At 39.9% G+C, this 21,932-nt stretch overlaps 1 protein-coding gene across 2 annotated transcripts in view; it reads right to left on the reverse strand.

The window, feature by feature from the left end:
- LOC149318911 (proto-oncogene tyrosine-protein kinase receptor Ret-like) overlaps positions 1-21,932 on the reverse strand; it is a 131,464-nt gene that overhangs the window by 22,895 nt on the left and 86,637 nt on the right. For both annotated transcript variants that reach the window (XM_089510673.1, XM_089510671.1), the window contains 7 exons: positions 21,392-21,650; positions 20,946-21,071; positions 19,699-19,809; positions 16,782-16,901; positions 15,856-16,109; positions 7,814-7,961; positions 4,143-4,250 (listed from right to left, as the gene is read on the reverse strand). In XM_089510673.1, coding sequence (XP_089366799.1) covers positions 4,143-4,250; positions 7,814-7,961; positions 15,856-16,109; positions 16,782-16,901; positions 19,699-19,809; positions 20,946-21,071; positions 21,392-21,650 — 1,126 coding nt within the window. The remainder of the gene's footprint in view (positions 1-4,142; positions 4,251-7,813; positions 7,962-15,855; positions 16,110-16,781; positions 16,902-19,698; positions 19,810-20,945; positions 21,072-21,391; positions 21,651-21,932) is intronic.

Raw genomic sequence — 21,932 nt, forward strand, 5'->3', positions numbered from 1 at the left:
CTTCTTTGTATTTCTTGACTGCAGTCACCATTCTAGTCAATGCTTGATCCTGGCTCACACTCCCCAATTGTAGGCTTGCGATCCACGGGTTAAAGTATCCATGGATGGCAAGCTCCATTGCCACCGACAGCTGTGCACACACAGCTACAACAGACTGGATGTGTGCATGTGCATACTCCACTGAAAAATGTGGGACTTAAGGTCTCACAATTTTTTTGCCCCCCCTCCCTGGGGTGGGAGTAGAACAGATCCCCTGCAGAGAAGAAGAGCCACTATGTTTCAATTGCCTCGTTGTCCAGATTGAATTTATGTATTTCTTCTGTGGTCATTATTTTTGTTTTCTTTATGTTCAGCATTAAATCTGCCTTTGCATTTTCATCTTTGACTTTCCTTATTAACTGTTCCAAGTCTGTGATGTCTTTTGACAATATTATGGTGTCATCTGGATATCTTATGTTGTTGATGTTCTTTCCTCCTATCTTCACTCCTCCTTCTTCAGATACTAACTCTGCTTTTCTTATGATGTTCTCAGCTTTTAAGTTGAACGAGTGTCATGACAGGATGCAGCCTTGCCTGACCCCTTTGTCTATTGGGAACCACTCTGTTTCTCTGAATTCTGTTCTGATAGTCTCTCCTCTTGTCCTCAGTATAGATTTCTCATCAAACGGAGTGGCTCCCCCATGTCTTTGACATTCCATAGCTTTTCATTAGCTATACAGCCAAATGCTTTGCTGTAGTATATGAAACACATGCTGATTTTTTTCCTGGAATTATTTGGTAAGCCATCATATGTTTGCAATGTGGTCTCTGGTGCCTCCTCCTTTCCTGAATCTCACCTGCACCTATGGGATTTCTCTCCCCATGTATGGTTGGAGTCTATGAAGATTATCATACTAGGGCTTACCCTCTGTCAATCGCCGCTGAAACATTGGGGAAGCGCACTTGTATGAATGCCTGGCATGCTTCCTCAACATCATGGAGTCGCCAGCTCCCTCTAGCATCACTGAATCATTCAGGGAGAGTGAATTTCCTCTTAACACAAAGGTTCCATTAAGAGGAAATTCACTCTCCTTGAATGATTCCATGACACTGAGGAAGCGCGCCAGGATTTCATACATGCGTGCTTCCCCAACGTTTCAGCTGCAATTGAAAGACGGTAAGCCCTAGTGTGATAATCTTCTATGCTGCAGAAGTTTGAGTATTATTTTGTTTGCATGTGAGATTAATGATATTGTCCTTTTGTTGCTGCTGTCTTTTATCTCCTTTCTTGTGGATTGGTATATATCGATTGTTTCCAGTCTGTTGGCCACTTTTTGTTTTTCATATTTGTTGGCATATTTTAGTTAACACTAGAATTGATTCTGTCGATGTGCATTGTCTGCTACCTTACTGTTTGCCAATCTCAGTCTCTTTTGCCTTTAACTCAGCAACATTGTAGGAAACCGAGTCCTTCCTTACAAAAAGCCACGTGAAACAGGTCACTTGTTAGGAGCCATCTTTATAAACATGCCACATTGACCAGTTCACTCAGGCCACCTGGAGAAGGTAGTACAATATAGTTTTAGTAAGAAGGAAGAGGTGAAAACAATCACAATTTCACACTAGGGCTTTGTTTCACAATGGAATCTCAGCAGGGAAGAGAAAATATCGTCCTTCATCCTAGAAGCTGAAGAACGAAAGGGAGGTGGCATTGGCAGGAAACTCAGTTGTTGAGCAGGGTATCCAGATAAGGCAAGGAAAGTTCTACAGATAGTTCCCCCTTCCCTAGTAAATGTCCTTCTCTTAAATAAAAATATTATATATTTTTTTAAAAAATGTCCAAAGGGCACTGTAAGGTAGGCTTATATACATACTTGAGTGCAAATTCTTTTCACTATAGTAGGATGTCTGGGTAAACATGCATATGATACAGCATTCAACATCTCTTTTTTTTCTCATGAGTGTGTGAAGCAGTGAAGTTGATGGAAGGGTGTATGTGTTAGCATTTCTCTTTTGCACTGGCCATTTCTTGCAACTGTAAACAGAGCAGCAAAATGAAAGCTTTATATGAATCCCCCAGACAAGATCTTCCAGGCTGAGTGGAAAGAACTAAGGTAGAAAAGAAAAGATTTGGGCATTGAACAACCCACAGGTCAGGCAGAATTCCCCTTTCTCTTTCTCCACATAAGCAGAAACTGGGCAGCAGAAAAGAGAAAGGAGCAGCACAACAGATGCCTGAACTTGCATGTTCAGAAACAGTGTGTGACCAACAAAACTGCTAAGGAGCCACAATTGGAAGCTAACATTTACATCCCACACTGATGGGTTTCCCAGAGGGACTTGAGATATATCTAAGTAAGTACCTTGAAGAACACACCCACAAGATCTCTGCAAAGTGACAATTAACAAGTATACTTGCACCAAAAGCCAAGTCAAAACATTGCTTTTCCTTTACAGTCCATTTCAAAATGGCACCAAAATGCCATCCATTCCTGTAACCATTTTGAGGGACTGCAGAAGAAAATAGAAGTATTGGAAAGTAATACGGTGTTTGGGGGTGCTTGTAAGGATGGGATGATTATATTCTTGTGTGGTTTTAAACATTTTGGGGATAAAATTGCCTGTTTATTAAAAAAAATGGGAAGGGGGCTTTGGAGGGACTGATAGGGGACTTCAGAGGCCATCAAATCAGGATTCAAAAGCTGCATACAGGTCACTGACCAATGACCCACCACTGCTTTAGGGCTACCACCGTCCCTGTTCAACAATATTTGGGAGGTAGGGTTTTGTGTGTTCCTTCAGTTTATCCCTACTTTTATGTCAAAAGCAGAATCTCACCTAAAATGGAACAAGCCTACAGAATTTATTTTGCTTCAGAACACTACACAGAGCAGTAAAGCTCCATTTCCCTGACCACAGGAAATCATATGAAACCAAGCCTCTGTGGCTTTGGAGTTTGCCAAAACATTACTTACATATCTTTGCAATCACACGCAGTAGAAGCATGGCTCTTTTAATGGAAAAGGAGGGGGAAAGTATGGTGTGTTCCAGAATCTGAATTCAGAGCACTTCAACCCAATTACAGAATACAATGCAAGCCCTGTACAGAGCAATAATCTAAATACCATCCAAAGGGTGAAGCCATGCATTGGGTAGTAACTGGAAGAATATCATGTCACTATATCTGTTCAAATATGTGCAAATATCTAATTTTTTTTTTTAAAAAAACAACCCTCTTCATTGAGATGGTAAACATTTAATGACTATGGCTAAATAGGAATTCCAGATAAGTTAAGAAACTGGAGGCTCTACTGTATCCACTACTAGACAGATCTACAGCCTGCCCACTGAGAATAATACCAATTATATACTTGTTCCTCATGACACCCTTTACTATAAATGTGAGATGGTTGCTATGCAACAGCAATCACCATCAGAGCTGTTCAGATAAGTAATACCCATGGTACCAGGCTAATAATACACCCCTATAACTGTTTATTATCCCATCCTTCAAAATGTTACTAAATGTTCTAAATGGTTGGTTACAATACCAAATACATGGTCATTTAATGAAAAAGTTTAATAAAGATATCATCAAGACAGATGTGTATTTCTTGCCCAGTTTGTTTGAGAATACTTGTCTCGGTGAAAGTGTGTTTCTCATGGGTAAAGTAACTGGTAGTAGTACCACCACTGTAATAACAATATGTATGGGTTGAGGCTTATCCACATATGGACTTTGAAATCCAAGATAGTAGTACCTTTGCACTGTAGAGGTCTGTGTTCTATTGCACCTCTGCACTCTCGAACGCTGCCTATATATATTAGAATCACTGTTTTGGCAATTCCTCTTTTGAAAGCAACTAATTATGTTCGTCTTTCAACTATCAATTCAATCAAACCAAATGTACAGGTATGACAGTATTATGGGCTTCCAAGAGAGGACAGCTGGAAGGCAATCAGGCCAGAACAGTGAATCTGCCAGATGAGAAGTCAAAACAGATGGATAATTTGTATCTTCTTTTTCTTTCTTCTTTCTTTCAAATGAAAGAAATATAACTGACTAGTTTGCTGCAGAAATACTTCTCTTCTGGCATGCATTCTGGGAATTATTAGCCCACTTCTTGCTCAGAGTGTTAGCCATGTGTAGTGCTGGCACTTACCATCCTGGCTGCAAGCTCCATAGAGTTTGATGACATGTTGATGGTTGACCTGTTTCAAAAGATTGAATTCAGAATGCAGATCTCTGAGTTCACTTTGGGAAGCATTTTCTACAGAATAGAGCAATAAGAAAAACACAGTTTCTTTATATTAAAATGAAAGTATATTTTGCAGATCTCTAGTACTTTCCATCTTTAAATTAAAAGAGTGTTGGAACTCCAGATGTTTGTAAGATGAATATAATGCAACATTTTGTCCATTTTTCATGTTATAGTTCTATCAGGTGCTCAACTATCACAAAATTCAATGCACACACATACATGCAGCCTGCCTGCTGAAATTCTCTCTTCTATACAACTCATAAAGGAACACTAAGCTCTGTCTTTCTTTGCTTCCTAGTAATCTTAATTATGGTTTCCAATCCTAACTTTGTTTCAGGTCATACAAGTGAGCATAAAGACACAGTAAAGACAGCAATTAGGTCAATGCTTCTTCGTGTCTGGAGCACTTAAGGGTCTCCCCATGTTATATAAACAGGTGAGGCCAAAAAAATGATGAAAGAGACAAAGGGATTTTTAGGCAAGGCTGGTCATATTGACCCAATAGTTCCCAGTAAACCTATATGGGTGAGTAAAGGAACTATATACATTACAATGTTGAGGGGGAAAGCACTGTTCACAGACCAGGTAAGCTCCTGAGAGAGACACAATTACACGTTCAGTGATACTGTTCTTTCTGAAAGGAAAATTACACCCATTCCAACATAAGTTAGAGGGTGTTAGAAGAGATGAAATGAAAATTAAGGATTGGTGTTAATGCGGGTGTCAGCCTTCTTTTATATCTGATACATATTGTTTTATAAAGCAGGAGCAATGCTAGGACAACAACAAAATATTTTTATTTTAAAAAGGGGGAAGCTGAAAGAAATGGTCTACTGCTCATTATCCCTCTTTTTGATATTTTAATCTGGTTCATTGTTCCTTGCATTTCTGCACTACTTTCTGGGAGCTCAGTGCATACTGCCATAGATTAAGAACTAAAGAACAACTTAACATTTGTTCTTTCTCTTATGCTACTGTGTAGTGAGGTGGATATAGGAGAGGATAGAGCTAGAAGGGCTAATGAGGACCAGGTGGAGAGAGAAGAGGAAGGAAGAGGAGAGGTGGAGCAAGAGGCGGAGCAAGGAGGAGGCCAGGAGGAGGGGCAAGGGGCAGCCTCAGGGGAGATAAAAGGAGAGGGGCAGAGAAGCGCGGGGAGAGGAGTGCGACGCGGAAGAGGAGACCGGGAAGTGGCGGCCGCGAGAGGGACAGAAGTAGTAAAAACGAGCCCGCAGCGGTGTGGGTCCGTAGCCCCTCTGCAAATGCAGTCAGGTGGTCGAGGACAGGGACCACATGAGGAGGTAGTATTAAGAAATCGCCAGGAAGAGGGAGACTTGACGGACCTAGACTTGGTAGGCTGGAAAAGAAAGCCCAAGGGAAGTCTGGAAGGAGAATGGTGGGACTATAAGGGAGAAAAGTGGGAAGCAGGACCAGTCCCGCGGGAGCGTGAGAAAGCCGAGGTGGAACCTTTGGAAAAACACTCCGGGGGAAGACGAGCCCGTCTCAGAGAAAGCAAACCCAGCTCCCAAGAGAGACTCCAGCCCTGAAGAAGTCTATCTTAGGATAGTCAAGGGTTTGGGACGGTGACTTTGGTGGTTAAAATCTGTTTTGGTGAAGGGAAGTTTACATTAAAGTTGCTGTTATAATTGCAAGAGTGGTGTTAGTTTGTTGCACCGGAAGACTTCCGCGTGTTCAGGCCACGTGTTTCTTCCAAACATGCAGCCAGCCCCGCCCACATACATCCACACTGCAGATTTGGGATTTGTAATGTTTTGAGATATTCAGCCTTCTCTGTCAGAGAGTTTTGGTGACACACAGGAGATTAATGTGATGGTCCTATAGTTGCTGCAGTCTTTTGTGGCTCCCTTTTTGTAGATGGGGATGTACGATACTTATCACTTAATTTTTTGTTTAGATGAATTCAGAAATTGTTGCAAAATTCTTTGGTCTTTTTCAAAAACTGTTATGTATTTGCACCCCATTTTTATTAACATTCATCAAGTTTTATAGAAAAAGACAAACAGGGAATAGAATTATTAAAGTGAAGACACTTGTCAGATTACATCATGTTTAGCTGCTAAATTAACATTTGCTGTAATTTTATCACTTCTGAATTAATCACTAATACATTTAATTGTGAAAGAAAGGTAGATGGTCTGGGTCTTCTAAGCCAGATAAGATTTTGGCTTTATAATTGGAATGAACCGTTTAAAGGAAGTTCTATTTGAGTTTAAAATGACAATGGGTTGCTCGCAGAAGTCAAAACTATGATGGATCCCTGGCTTTTTCCTTGTCTGTTCTTAGATAAACTGAAAAATCTGAGATATCGGCATGAGAACTGATTAATGTGAAAATAATATAAACAGATAATACAAACAATAATGTGAAGGTTAGAAAAGATAATACATCATATTTTGATGTAGTATAATAGTCCATCAAAATGCCAGTTAAGTAAAAGGAAGCTGTATATCACAACAATTCAAAAATATGTTATTGAATGAAACACAGGAGAAACTGTGTGCCCCAGTTAACTGATTTTACAATTCAAGTTTTCTTTCCAAATGTTAATCACACTACTCTATTTGTGAATTTAAGAGTAGACTGTAGTGTTTATTCTCCCAAGTGTAACAGTTTTCATAGTCAGAAAAAATTCAGACTGTCTCTAAAAATTTATAGCAATGATGAAGAGATATTTAAAGCAGAATTAAGTAACTATTTCAAAAAGATCTGGAGAGATATGACTGAGACAGAGAAATAAAAATTGCCACAATGAACCAAGCACTTAATCTTGTTGAAGAACTCTGTCTTTCAGATGGTGAGCCATTGTCATTACAATACCTTTATCAAATTCTGGATGTGAAAATTTATGCGTTTGTAGCAGATTAAAACTCAACAGTGTCTTTGCTTTGTTATCATTTGAGATCCATTTCTTCCTGCCTCTTCTCTTTTTTGACCTCCCCTTTTGATTTTTCCTTCCTTTCCAATTAACCATGGAAATCATGGACTGCATGGTACTACATGCCTTACTGCTTCATCCTGGTCTTCTAAGCCAATTCTTTATTTCTGCCACACACTACTGTGACAAACCAAAAATGCTGAAATGCAACAGTAGTTGGAAGAATCTGCTGTTGTATATTGGTAAAATAACTTGGAGTCAGAGGAAGTCAGCTGGCAGAGGTCTTGGTATATTATTCTCTCACACATTATGTGACACAATGAAGCACTATTTTTATGCTGAGAAATATCAGAAGGGGAAAGTTCAGCTAATGCTGAAAAATAAATGTTCTTAAAATCTTTTTAAGATGCCCATGTCAAATGGCAATTTAAACAAGATGCATCAGCCAAGCTAAGTCATGTTGCCCTTGTACCCTTGTACAAAGGACCTCTCTCATCATTGTGTCAAGAAGATGATGTTAGGATATAAATAGAATGCTTTAGGGTGTTTGGGCACAGAAAAATAGAGGCATCTGGTTGCTAACGAACAGGTTCTTGCTTCAAAATTAGATCTCTGTCACATATATTAAGAAATTATTAAATCATTCACAATTCTTTCCAAGCACATACAGAGAAAATACCTTTTAGCATTTTGACTGCAACAGTAGTATAGCCAGCCTTTCCCTTAAGTCTAAATGCAGTTGCCTTGACAACTTTTCCAAATTCTCCTTCTCCTAGTGTCTTGCCTAGCACCAGGTTCTTCCGAGGAAATTCCCACTTTGGATCCTCCTGTGGAGAAAAGCGAGGAGTGAAATAACCTCAGCATCATTTCATACAGCTATCAGATTGACAGTACACATGTTCTTGTTGTTGTTGCTGCTTTTGTGTGCCTTCAAGTCATTTTCAAAATATGTTGACCCAGACACAATAATCATACATTTCTCTCTCCTTTCTATATCATCTGTAGGGAGAGGGCTACTGTTCATTGATTATATTGCTTATGGATCAACTAGGGAGGAGGATGAGGGAGGGACTTTTACAACATCTTGGATTAGGTAAAAAAAGATAATTCACTTTTCACTTAAATGGTAGGTGTGTATAACAGCTGTCATGGTAGCAGTTCAATCAGATTTGCTACACATGTGCACAGAATTCATGTGTCTGTGCACTGTGAACACCCCCCGTGTCCAAGCCCAACTAGGCCTATCTATTCTCTGAATCTTTGTTGAAAGAGATTCCTGCTTGTCTACCATTCTACTCTTGCTTTTAGATCCCTCTGCCTTATTGTCTGAACTCCAGCGTTTTGGACAGGAAAAAATAGTTTGTATCTGAACATCAGCAGCGAGTCAGGGAAAAGATGGTACAGTACCAACTGGGACTTTTACAACCCACTGCAAAGACTGAAAAAGAGAACAGGACCCGGAACAATGGATGCGAGCTACAGGAAAAGAGATTCCAACTCAAAATTAGGAGGAACATCCTGATAGTAAGAGCTGTTCAACAGTGGAACACACTCCCTCGGAATGTAGTGGAGACCCCCTCCTTTAAGTGGTCTTTAAGCAGAGGCTGGATGACCATCTGTCAGGGATGCTGTGATTGAAAGTTCTTGCATGGCAGAGAGTTGGATTGGATGGCCCTTGTGGTTTCTTCCAACTCTATGAGTCTATGAAATTTAGGCCCGTTACAGACGGGCTTAAAAGTATGCGCTGTGCGCGTGCAAAATGGCAGCGGCCGTTCCACATGGCGGCCGCCATCGATACATGATGACCGCGCTGCCTCCAAACGAGGCAGTGCGGTTGTGACGTATTGGGGTCACGGCAGGGCGCCTAGGGCGCCCTTTCCACGACCCTGGAAGGAGCTCTGTTTCGGAGCTCCTTCCTGGTTTGGTCCGCTGGGCACAGCCTTCAGACGGCTGTGCCCAGCGGACCATGGGGTGTCCTTGGGGCTTGAAGCCACAAGGACACCCCTTTCCAGGCTGCGGGGAAGGGGCCACCAAATGCAACCTTCTCCAGCAATAAATTCCTGAGATTAATGGTTAGAGCTAAACAGGAGAAGCTGGAAACTGAGTGCATCAGACAAGAGGTATTGCTGTATTGGCAATGTAGAAACAGACAGCCAAAGCTGAACAGTTTATATACCAGATTGAGCCAACCCAGAGGTTTTCTCACTGCTTGCCAAAGGTTAGCAGATGAAGTTAGACACCACAGATATACATGATGATAGTTCTGAGGCCCAAGAACACACAATCCATGGTAGTTATATGGACTAAGTCTCAAGCCCAGGTTCCCTAACAGACACTCTATAGGACTGTGAAGTATCAGTGCACGGTAGGTGGCAATAATAATAATAATAATAATAATAATAATAATAATTTGTTTTATTTATATACCGCTATTCCAAAGATCATAGCGGTGAACAGCAAGTAAGCTAATTTGCCCCCAACAGTCTGGGTACTCATTTTAGTGACCTCGGAAGGATGCAAACCTGAGTCGAGCTTGGGCCCTTTTGCTGGTCTTGAACTCGCAACCTTGTGGTTTTGAGTGAATGGCTGCAGTACAGGCATTTAACGACTCTCTGTATCAATGTTGCTAAGGACTAAATGTTCCCAAAAATATTTCCCCTTATTTATAAACTTGGGAAATTGAAGAAGCAAGGAGGCTCTTTTTAGAATTCATCTAGTCATCTCAGACAATTGCCCTTCTGTTCTGAGATTCTATCAAGCTTGACAGTTACTGAACAGTGATGGCTGGTTAAATGAACTGAGAAATAAAAGCAAACAGCATACATGCTTCTGTGAAAGCTTCAGCCCCAACATCTAAAAATATCTTAAGGAACCAAAGCAGATGCACAAAAAGACATTGTTTCACTTGGAAGGACTCCCCTAAATGTTCCAATATTGAAGCAACATTTATTTGCAACACCAATACTAGCTTATAAGGGATTTTAAACATGACACTAACTAGCCATTCTGAGCTTACTGCTCTTGGGAATTAGTCTTAGGTGTGTTGCTTTAATTTTATTTTGAGAGCCATTGGTTTGAGTGTTGGACTATAATTTGATACTTGGCCACAGAAACCCACTGGGTCACCTTGGGCAAGTCAAACTCTCAGACAGCCAAAGGCAACCGCCCCTCCAAACAAATCTTGGTAAGAAAATCCCATGACAGATTTACCTTAGGGTTGTCATAAGTTGAAAATGACTTGAACATAAACAACAGTTTTATTTTATATGTGTGCTGCAGATTGCCATTTAAACAGAATTCTATTTTGATTATGCTTTCAAAATTAAGTGGCAAATATTAATTTGGATCCACAAATTGTATTTTCACATAGAAAATGCGATGGCACTTTTCATCTGGTAACCTGTGGGTCTGTATCCAGAGGTACTGTATGGATTTGAAGAGTGCTGCTACTATTACTAATATTAATCATTTTTATGTAACACGTTGTTTATGGCCTCATCTTATCCCAAGGACTCAGAGCAGATCAGAACATATATAAATTGTCTACCTATGTATAAAGAATATGCATCTGCGACCCTTGGTGCTCTCAAAAGTGGTTCATTTTCCATGGACACCATAAGAGAAGTCATTTCAACTGGTCTAGAAGCAAGTGTGTTCCTGGTATCTTCACCTATCTCCCGCTCTCCTTTAACATAGTTAGTGTACCTTGAAATAGCAACAGCAATAGCAGCTTCATTTATATACCGCTTCATACCAGCTAAGTAGTCTCTAAGCAGTTTTCAACTGTAAGATAATTGCCCCCAACAAGCTGAGTACTTATTTTAGTGACCTCAGAAGGATGCAAGCCTGAGCCCTAGCTGGTATTGAACTTACCACCTTATAGTTTGTGAATGAGTGGCTGCAGTACAGACATTTAACCACTGCACCACCAGTGAAATGTTCACAATCATCTTCTTCACAGTCCAATTAAATCCTATCTCATATTTTGTGGAAGAACTGAAGTTGAAACCTGCTCAAGATCACTAGGCTTTGGCAGAACCCTGCAAGACCCCTATCCAAAACGTATCCCCTATATGGGCAACCCATAGCCTACAAGCAGCCCTCAGAAGTCTTCTGTGTGGTCTGCAACAGGTGCTCAAGTTGTCACACACACACACACACACACACAGCATTACTTCTCCCAAGCTTGCTGCTGATCAACACTGTAAAACACACTACAAAAATGTACTTTTAAAAAGCTATTTCAATCTAAAATGCTTTTAAGAAGCAGCTTTCCCTCATAAAGCATTGTTTTATGAGGATGCCTATCAGAATAAAGAAGTTTTCAATTGCCGACAGAAAGAAAACAAGATTATAATTAGTCTAAGTTCCCTAGGGGTTTCTAAAGCCTGAAAACAACCAGTTAGAAGGCCCTCATCAATGTTCCCACCAAAATACCCAAGGGTGGCAGAACTACAGTATATAAGCGTTTACCCAGAAGATCTTTGAAACTGTCTTGCCCAGATTAAGCACCAGAGTATTCACCTTTATCCAGTCTATCTATGATGACAGATACTCATTTCCAACCAAAACAGCTCCTTGGATTTTAGGTGAAAATGAGTTGGGTGTAATCAACATATTTGTCATACTAATGTGACCCCTCAGACACCATATAAGCTCTCCATGAGGTTTTGCATATATGTTAAATATCATGAGGGACAGTCTATAACTCTGAGGGACTCCATAGACCAATGGCTAAGGTATTGAATGGAAATTCACCTGCATTACCTTCTGGGCTCACTCATGGAAGGAATGAAGCCATTGTGAAACAGGCCTCCCAAGTCCCATTCCCACTGAGTCAGCCCAGAAAGATATAATTGCTGATGGTAGCAAATGCCAACAAGAGGTCTAGTATAACCAATTGGTGCACATTCCCAAGTAGGGTTCCTAGTATGTATCATCTACCAAGGCATCCCAAAGCCTTATTTATCCTATTATTGGGTATGCAATGAGATTGTAGTGGACAGTATGTTGAATATGGAAAGACACTCTTTCTCACTGTGAATGAAAAAAAATTGTAAATATTCTTTGTATTCTTATCAATCACAATTCCTCTTGAAAGCCTGAATGAGTATCTGCTGAGAAAGAAGCAGCAGTGTACCCTTCACACTTCCAATCTGGTTTTTGAATGACAGGAAGAGCTGGGAAAACCACCTCTGAAGTGGACTGAATGCTAGTTAAGCATTTCTGACCTAATCTGTAAATGTCTGCTGTCAATTTCAGATCCACATTCCATGCTTACCAGGAGATACTGAGACTTATTATCCAAAAAAGTAACTTTTCCAAGTGCTCATTATTTGTGACATGAAGTCATGTAAAAGTAAAGGAAAGATCATGATTCAAGTGCATGATAATGATAACCACAAACCAATCTGGTTTCTTAAAAAGCTGCTGATCCTTTGATTTTGGAAAAGAAGAAACTTTCTCAAGCAAGGAAAAAACCTTTACATCTTGTGCTAGCATGGCTCATACGGCTGTAATGGGGGACAGCCAAGTGAAATCGCCAGGAAACATTCAAATAATTAGTTGCAGATTTGGGAGGAACTAGTTAACTGTAATATAATTGTTCATTCCTGTAGAACAAGCAATCATTTATGGTTCCACAATGAACTGACATATAAGTAACAAACAAGCTATTGTATTAAATAGGACAGCCAAAGACTTGAATGGAACATTTTTCTATTCATATGTCTCTAATTTTCAAGTAGAAAAATGTGAAAGTTGTTTTTCAAGCTCTTAAAATGCATATGGAAAATATCCATACGCAAAGGCAGGAAACTCAGTATGATAATAATACATACCATTTACATAGAGCACTCTTGAATGTTCAAAGAGCTCCACATACATTATCTTTTTTTAATCCTTACTACAAGCCTGTATTAATTTCCCACAAACAGCAGATGGGAGGCTGAGGCTGAAAAGCAATGGTTTGATGAAGGCCAATAGAGCACTCATGTGCAAAAATATACAGAAGCCGAACCCTCATAAGGTGGAAACATAATGCACAGGTAATTCTTAGGCTCCAGGAAGATGGCATACCTTTTCTGAATGGAACTGCTCTCTCCCTGAATAAGCAGGTATACTGCTTTGGGATATACACAGGCCTTGCCTACACTGGTAAAAATGTTGTACTCATCCCAAAGCTGGTGTTGACAGTCCTGACAATATAAAGCTACTTCTAGGGAGGATCCTTGCTTTTTTGCCCTTAACCCAACTTTGCTCTGAACTAAACAAAGTTGGAGAAAATCCATGTGTTTCCCAGAAGTCCATGAGCGGCCTTGGGTTCTTTTGGTGTGTGGACAGCTGGATCAGGTTCGAACTGGGCCACTCCTCTTGTCAACAGACAAAGAGACATGCCACCCCCTTCCCCATGCTGGGCAGCACAGTAAAAGGGGGTGACTTGTTTTTGGAGTTACTACCACCACTTTCTCATGAGCAGGTGTTCCATGTAAAGCCTGCCAGGTGTACTGCTGCTTCCACTCAGGTCAGAAATGGACACCTGGATAGCAGTTCCAAAAAAAAGAGGATGCACCAGCAGGGCCAAGCTGGTGTCAGTCCAGCTGGACCATGTGCACAATGTAGTGGTGTCACACCAGATTTGGCCTGGTGCATGTGGTTGCGAGTATGATTGGTCTGGGGCATGAAGCTCCAGTCTGGCCCCTGATGAAGAGGCTGGTGTAAATGTGCCCTTAAAGCTAGCATTATTAGAGGCCCATATAGCCTCAGTGACCCAGAATACTTTTATAAACTTTGGTTATTTCACTTGCTATGGTGATCCACAACCAGGTAACTTCCAGGTTGAATTTTTTTGATGTCAATATGCAGGACTGCCCATTGAGAAAGTGCAGAAGTTTCAACTAGTACAGAATTTGGCAGCCAAAATTCTGACTGATTTGTCAGACTGACTGATTAACAGAACCATACCACACCAGTTCTAAAATAATGAAGCACTGAAATACCCTAAACATTTTCTTGAGGACAATGTTAAGGTTCCACTCCTTTTTTATGTTCTTATAGTTTAATCTGACCAGAAATGTTTTTAAAATATCCTTTCTAGTTTCATGAACTCATGCTTGATTTCATTTTTACTGTATCACTGATGAGTTCTTTTATTTTCTTACACTAGACTGGAAACCACTTCTCTACACTAGCTGCGAGTATAGAAGCCTGTTTATAGAGTCAGGTTTCCCCTTTCTGGATTGGGAGGGCAAAATTGGGTCCTTAGGAATAATTTGGGTACTTCGGCCTGTTACAGACTGCCAAAATAAAGCTGCTTCGGGTCCCTTTGGAGGTATGCTGTTTAAATGATGCATGCATCCTAAGAATCCGGAAGCTGCACCAAAGCTGCACTCCAGTGGTTAGGAATGGAGTGTGGCTTTGACGCGACCTCCGGACTCTTAGGACCCATGCATCATTTAAATAGCATACCTCCAAAGAGACCTGAAGCAGCTTTATTTTGGCAGTCTGTAACAGGCCTTCATTAGGTTTATAGACTTTTGTGGGTTTTTTGGGGCTATGTGGCCATGTTCTAGAAGAGTTTATTCCTGACATTTCATCAGCATCTGTAGCTGGCATCTTCAGAGAATGCTGGCATGGAAGAGAGTGGAGTATATATATACTTTATGATCCTGGGAAGGGGAAGTGATTTCCATGTTAATCTGTGTATTGTTCTGTTGTTGATAGCAAGGCCTCAAGGTGGGAAGATATGCAAAGAGCATTAGTGTCTGCTTCATTAGTGATTATTGTCTGCTGGGAAACCCCTGAATCTGGGTGGTTTCTCATTTGCATTTGCTGAGTCCTAATTTTGCTCTTTTTCAGGACTGGTAGCCAAACTTTGTTCACTCTTAAAACCCTTAAATTTATATATATAACAGAATATTAGCAACTAAAAGGAGCAACATATTTTATAAATTCATTTTGCACATAAGCTATTTTTAATCCAGAATGTGGATCACTCCATGCAGCTGAGGAATTAGACCAAGTCTATAAAAATTATGCAACAAATTCTCTCTCTCTGTTGGTATCAAAAGTGCTAGAAGATCCCTTTGAAAAACGAGTTAAGTCATTGGAGCAATGGAAGCTTTGTTGGTATGCATCCAAAGTAGCAAGCGATGGTATTTTGGCGACCAATATTTCATAAGGGGCTGGAGAAGAGTAAATTCTAACTCAGTGAATGGTGTCAGTTGGAAGCACCACTTCAGCCAAACATTATCAATACAAGCCTGCTGCCTTTTTGCCATTACCATAATAGAAATGCGTACACAACTAGGGAATTAGTCCATGTGCCTCAGAAACTCCAAATCGTCTAGGGCCACACACAGACTCCTTCCCCTCACTTCCTTCTTCCCTTTACTCTTCTGACTATGATGGTGATGAGTCACAGCTCCATACAGCAACTCAGCCTCAAGTTTTCTCTTTCTTAGTTGGAAGTGAGGGAACTCTGCACAGAATCACACAATTGGAAGAAGCCCCATGGCCACTGAGTCCAACTTTCTAATCAATGCAGAATCTCTAATTAGACCATACCCAGCACCTCCTTGAGGTATTTAAAGAGTGCAAGGATGCCCAGCACCTTCAACCTTTTCTCACACATTTTGTATAGCCCTGTACTATCCATTTATTAAGAAGCACCACATAAACTTTTCAATTATATAACTTTAAATGATTTCCTAAAGAACTTACAGGTATTTTAAAGTTGTCTACTGACATTTGATTCTCAGAATCCATTGACGGCCGACGGACATTAGAAGATGAGTAGCTTATAGGATAGGACTGAGCTGGGCGTCGGAAGGTCATCTCTGCTGAGGCAATGGGTGGCTTTGGAGAATTCTTGTGGTAGCGATGGATGAAGTAAGAAGAAAGGAGCACTGAAATAATGAAAGACAGCAGGACTCCCCCCGCAATCACTGTTTTGCACATATCATCACACAATGGCTCTGTAAATAAAAGAAGAATCTAATAAGGACACTCATTGGAATTAATTTTCTTTCCAGACAATTTAATATGCATAATTACAGCACTTCTACAAAGGCAAGTTAAATAGTGACAATGTGATATTCTGGTTAGTGTTACAAAGGGAGAGACCCTGAAGATCCAGGTTTAGTTCCCATTAAGTAACAAAACTGACTGGGTAATCTTTGACCTGACCTACCACCAAGAATGATGGGGGACTAAAGTAAGGAAGAGAACCATATTGTCTTTAGCTCACTGGAGGACAGGTAAGATATAACTATACTAATACATTTTTAAAATAGCTGACTTGAATTCAGAGGGGCCCTATCATTTAGTTGCATGTTTTCTACCATTAATAGTAATAATAATAATAATAATAATAATAATAATAATAATAATACATTTTATTTATAGACCGCTATTCCGCAATGATCATAGCGGTGTACAGTAAAAAATTGCAATATAATACAAAATACAACGTAACAGTTAAAGGAGGGAGAAGTCTCGTCCTTCATTATTTTAACACTGCCTCCTCCCATTCTTCTAATAACTTTTACCATGCACAAAAAAACAACAACAATGAAGCAATGTCTACCTAAGAGGAAAATACTAATATAAAAGTGTTGGAGCATTCAAAAATGTAACTTCAGACTTACCTCTGATATCATCTTTCTCACAATAACAGCTTTCTCTTGGAAAGCAATGGCAAACTCCATGTCCTGCCTTGATTCCGGTTCCCAGAATTCCTTTCAGATGGCCACCAATGATGTTGGTCCCTAAATTAAATACAGCTGTAAGCAAGCTTCATTCCACAGGCAGGGCACAATATATCATGTAGATTTATTGTGTTTCGTATATGAAATGTTGGTTGAGAAAACTGGCAGCAGGCTTTGGGTCTAGCTCTAAGAAGACTGCATGAGAGCTCATTTTGTGTGGTCATCATGATGATTAACAACTGCTGAAACAGAACTGCCTGCTTTGAATCTGACATTACAAAATGATGTAGAGATGAGACACGAGAATGGAATTCATTACTGGCCTACAAATTTGCTGTATACGCAAAAGTAGCTATAGCATAGCTAGCTTTACTGGAAATATTATTCAAAGTTGTAATCTTGCTCACAGCTATCTAATCGGATCCCTGGGATTTATCCAAATGGAACTGTGAACAACAACCTAAGTATGAAATAAGCTGTCTCCTCCAGACACAGTGTTGTTTGTGATGTCTATGTCAGGACTGTACGTCTGAAGGAAGCAAAGCAAGCCAGATTGATGACTCTGAAGTGAGGATGGCATGTAGGCTGTTGGATGGAAGAGACTAGCAGCAAAACAGGAGCAGTATGAAAAGTGCTTCCTTATTATTAAAAAGATGAGCTAATGAGAGTAGTGAGAGCAAAATCGGAGACTTTATAACAGAAGTAGGGCTTACCCAGCATAACCAATGGTGAGGGATGCTGGGAGCTACACTCCAACAATATCTGGAGAACTATTTTTGCCCACCAATGCTTTACTGGGAAAATGACATTTGATTCCTCACATATGTCACCTGTTAGATACTGAACTATGCATTTTAACACACTGATTTTCACCTAGCAAGCCAGGACCTACAATTGCCCTATTACATGACCTGAGGTGGGTATTACCAGCAAGACTGCTGCCATAAGCATAGGAACAAATTAAGAATTGCCTATAGCCCACAGTGCATATATGGGCCAAAGGATGGGGAAGCTAGAAGTATACTGTTCTACCACCTGCTACCAACCCTCACAAGTTTGACAGCTAATTTTTATTTTGGTTTACACTGTTCCATCTAGATGAAGGTTAGTCAATAGTTACACTGTTAGTTTAATTTCTTAATGCAAAGAAATGTAAGGAGGGGCAAAAAGCACAGAGAAGGTTCTGCAATTGTTGCTATGGAGTTGAGAAGGTTGGAGAAAGGGGGCTTGGGGGAAAATCTTGAAAATATGTGGGGAGCTGGAAGATGGAATGAAAGGAGGGAAGAAGAAGAGAAAGCTGAGGTAAGAAAGGTTGAGTGGGGGACTCTTAAGAAATGTATAAGAGGGCACTGAAATGCCATATATGTGTATAGCACACTGGGGAGGGGGTACAGCCAGCAGCTATGCCATGAACTGGTTTATGTGGGAAGTCTGAGGTCAAAAACCTGCATACATCTGCATCTTTTGAGATACTTGAAATTCAAGTAGGTTGAAGTATCTGAATGGGAGGACAGCTCGTAGTAAAATCCTATACACATCTATTCAGACATTAAGTCCCACTTAGTTTAATGAGGTTTGCTTCAGATAAGTGGGAAGAACTTAAGTATGTTGCCTTAAACATGTCTACTTACATATCTTAACTGCAATGCAAATATAACTAATAAATACAAATCACATTTGGAATACAGCACATTGCAGCCAACAACTCAAAATGCAGTGTCACACCCGGGTAAGTAACTCTTGATGAGTCAGTTTAGTTGTGTTGCTATTGAATTTCCTTCTCTTAAAAATGGCAATAATGATACTTAACTGCTTTTGCAGAGTACTTACAGACACCCTGACTCAAAACCACTTAGCACAAGTGCTAAGTATAACTGCATTACATAATCTTTTAAATGAACATTAAACCATACAGGCAGAATATAGGGCAGCCAATGCTAAAAATGACCATCCAGTGAAATAACTCCCAAACTAGAATTCACCATGAAGATTAGTTACAATCTCAGACAATATTAAATAGATATTATTATTATTTAATCATCATAATAATAAATAAAAATCCATGACCTTTGCAATATAAGCTTTATCTTTATATTATTTTGCATCTAGATTTTTTTACATTCTACTCCTGAACCAGCTAGATAACCACAGATATTTTGCAAGGTTCTGAAATAAGCCTCTGACGTGGAGCTGCTGTAGTCAGACAAAAATAAAACAGCCAGAGGGGATAGGAATAAGGAGAGGCTGGTGTTGAAATCTTTTTTGTTCCTATAGAAAGCTCTGTAGATAATGGCTAAATCAAGGAGAAATTTACTCCATCACTCCAAAAAAGTGTCTGCCTACTCACCATATCTTAAAATAGTAGTGAGTTTACAGCTATTATGAGCATTCGTATTTTCCTATCTCCTTCTTCAGCTGATGGATTTAGATTGTATTTCTACATTTTGTGAGAATACTCTGCACGAGCAAACAAATGACATCTCTGTTTCCTTTCCCATATTTTCAGATCCATATGTATAGTGCATGTAAACACATCATCAAAAAATTCCTGAATATTTTTAAAAAGTCATTCCTGCCATGATTTTACAATGCCATCCTATCAGCCAATGAGATTCCTCTTTAATACACAGAAAACAGTTTAAGCAATGCCAGTTCTCTTATCCTGAATGCACAATACTTTTAAGGAGCTCTACAACTGTCACCTGTCCATAAAACATTTAAACTGTCTGAACTCAGTCACAGCATTTTTGGGTCTCACTTTTTTGCAAATAAGATTAAGCAAAAATTTAACCTAGAAGCAGAAAAGCAAAATGGTTATCAACAGAAAAACTAATGAATGAAAGCCTTGATTCCATACTTGTGCAATCTTGAGGGCATATACTTTCATCTTTGCTCTCAACAGCATCACAGATACCATCAGGACAGGTCTTGATACTAGGGCTGCATGTGGAATAATTTGTAGTTATTCCTAGGGAAAAGAAAACGAGAAAGATAAGGACTTAACATGCCACTTGACCCCTTTGCAAATACTCTGCTTCAAGATGACCAATTAAAAAAACCAACACCTTGAGGTCTGTATTGTTGCTAAAACAATGCTGCATAGAAATCCCATGCATGCAAATGCTAAAGCAAGGAATACAAACTTGTTTATTTTTCATTTGAAGTGATTTTCTGAATCTGAATGTTCTGTGAATATCTTACCTTTTGTACGTCAGTCAGAGAGAGAGAAAGAGACAACATGGCATAGTGGTTTGAGCATGGACTATGACTTTGGAGACCAGAGTTCATATCCCTACTCAGCTATGGAAACCCACTGAGTACCCTTGGGTAAGTCAAACTCTTTAAGACACAGAAGAATGTGGCAATCCTGTTCTCAACAAATCTTGCCAAGAAAAACCCATGACAGCTTCACCTTTGGGTTGCCATAGATAAAAAATGACTTGAAGGCACACAACAATGACATCAATCAGAGATGTAATGAAGTTTTGCCTTCTAATAATTTTCAGTACAAATTCTGTGCTTTCAGGGTCATGGGATGCCCTTACCAAAACGTTAAGGTAACACTCTTTATGCATTTTCCCCACAGTTATTCCTAGCCATTATTTTGGTTATCTGCTGATCCTCCAGAGATATTCATTCTCTAGGGGAATCATGAATAAGGTAAGACACATATAGAGAATACCATCCAACAGGTAACTAAATTGTAAGCCTAAGGGCAGAAAGGTCTAATTTAAAAAAATGTAAGCCATTCTGATAGCCTTTTGGCTGAATAGCGGGGTATAAATACTCTAAATAAATAATAAAATAAAATAAAATAACACAAAATTCCTTTATTTTCAGCTCTCTAATAACATTAAGGACATGGCCTCAAAGGAAAAAATATTAAAAGCCCTTCACAGGAGACATAATGATGAATCACAGTATCACCTTGTTGACAATCTGGGAATAACAGAATACCAGTAGGCATCCCACTTGCTCCTCTTTGAATGTTAGAGTGAAACCACAACTGCCAGAACTACACATGCTGTTTGATGCTATGTTTGCCACAAATCTGAGACCATCTTATTACAGATTTTCATTCAGCTGCTGAGTATCTGAGCATACCTTTTCCATCTCCCTGTCTCCACTGACATTTCCCCATTAGCACTCCAAGACCACCACACTCTTCACATTCCGATCTGGTCTTGCTCATAGCACATGAGTCTGGGCAGTCATCGTCATTATGTATAACTACAGACAGAAAAAAAGGTTGCTAGAATCATCAACAGAAAAATCTATGGAGGCATTACAAACCGGTACAAATTATGGGCAGTGCAGTCTAAAAATAGCTGGCGGGCCACAAATCCCCCTTTCCTGTTTTAAAAAATTTAGAGTTTATATAACTAAAACATGTCTCCCCAGTCCAGCAGCTTCCTGATGTGACAAGCTACAACGCCTCAAATCCCCAACCATCACAGCCACTGGACAGGATGGCTATGAGTGGAGTTGGAATTCAACACTGCTTGCAGGGAAGGCTGCAGTAGAAAGATTGCAGTTCAGTAATAACTTACATGATCCATCAAACACAATTGTCAGAAAGGTGTGAGCTTCTTTCTTGCTCCGCTCCTCTTTAGCTAGCACAGGATATTGTATTTCTTTGCAGCCAGGTCTCCTTAGCACAGAAGAATCGTTCACATAGAGGGTCCCAAACTTGTCCTCATGGCCTTGGGCAATTTCCACAGCATAACAGCTGACATTTGGAGTTTGTAAGGAGTATGTGATGTTGACACCATAAAATCTCATACAGTTGTCAATGCAGAGTTTTCCTATCTAGGCTCAAGAAAGAACAAAGAAATAGAACAACCCAATGAACATCAGTGGCATCACTAGGGAATGTGAAGGGTGCGGACTGCACCAGGGGATACCCTAAAAGGGGGGGGGGGGTGACACCACTGCTCCTCAAACACCTACTTTTTGGCAGAAATGGGTTGTGGCATTCATCTCCTTCCCTTTAAAATGCTTTAAAAGGTGGTGAGAGTGGGATGAAGCTCAGGGGGAGGAGAAAGGAGAGGCCCCAGAATTTTTTAAAATTCAAATTTCAAAATTTTAAAT

Source organism: Sceloporus occidentalis, unplaced genomic scaffold (assembly GCF_023333645.1).
Source record: "Sceloporus occidentalis isolate IW3139 unplaced genomic scaffold, rSceOcc1.0.p SCAF_2, whole genome shotgun sequence".
In the NCBI taxonomy this organism is placed as follows: domain Eukaryota; kingdom Metazoa; phylum Chordata; class Lepidosauria; order Squamata; family Phrynosomatidae; genus Sceloporus; species Sceloporus occidentalis.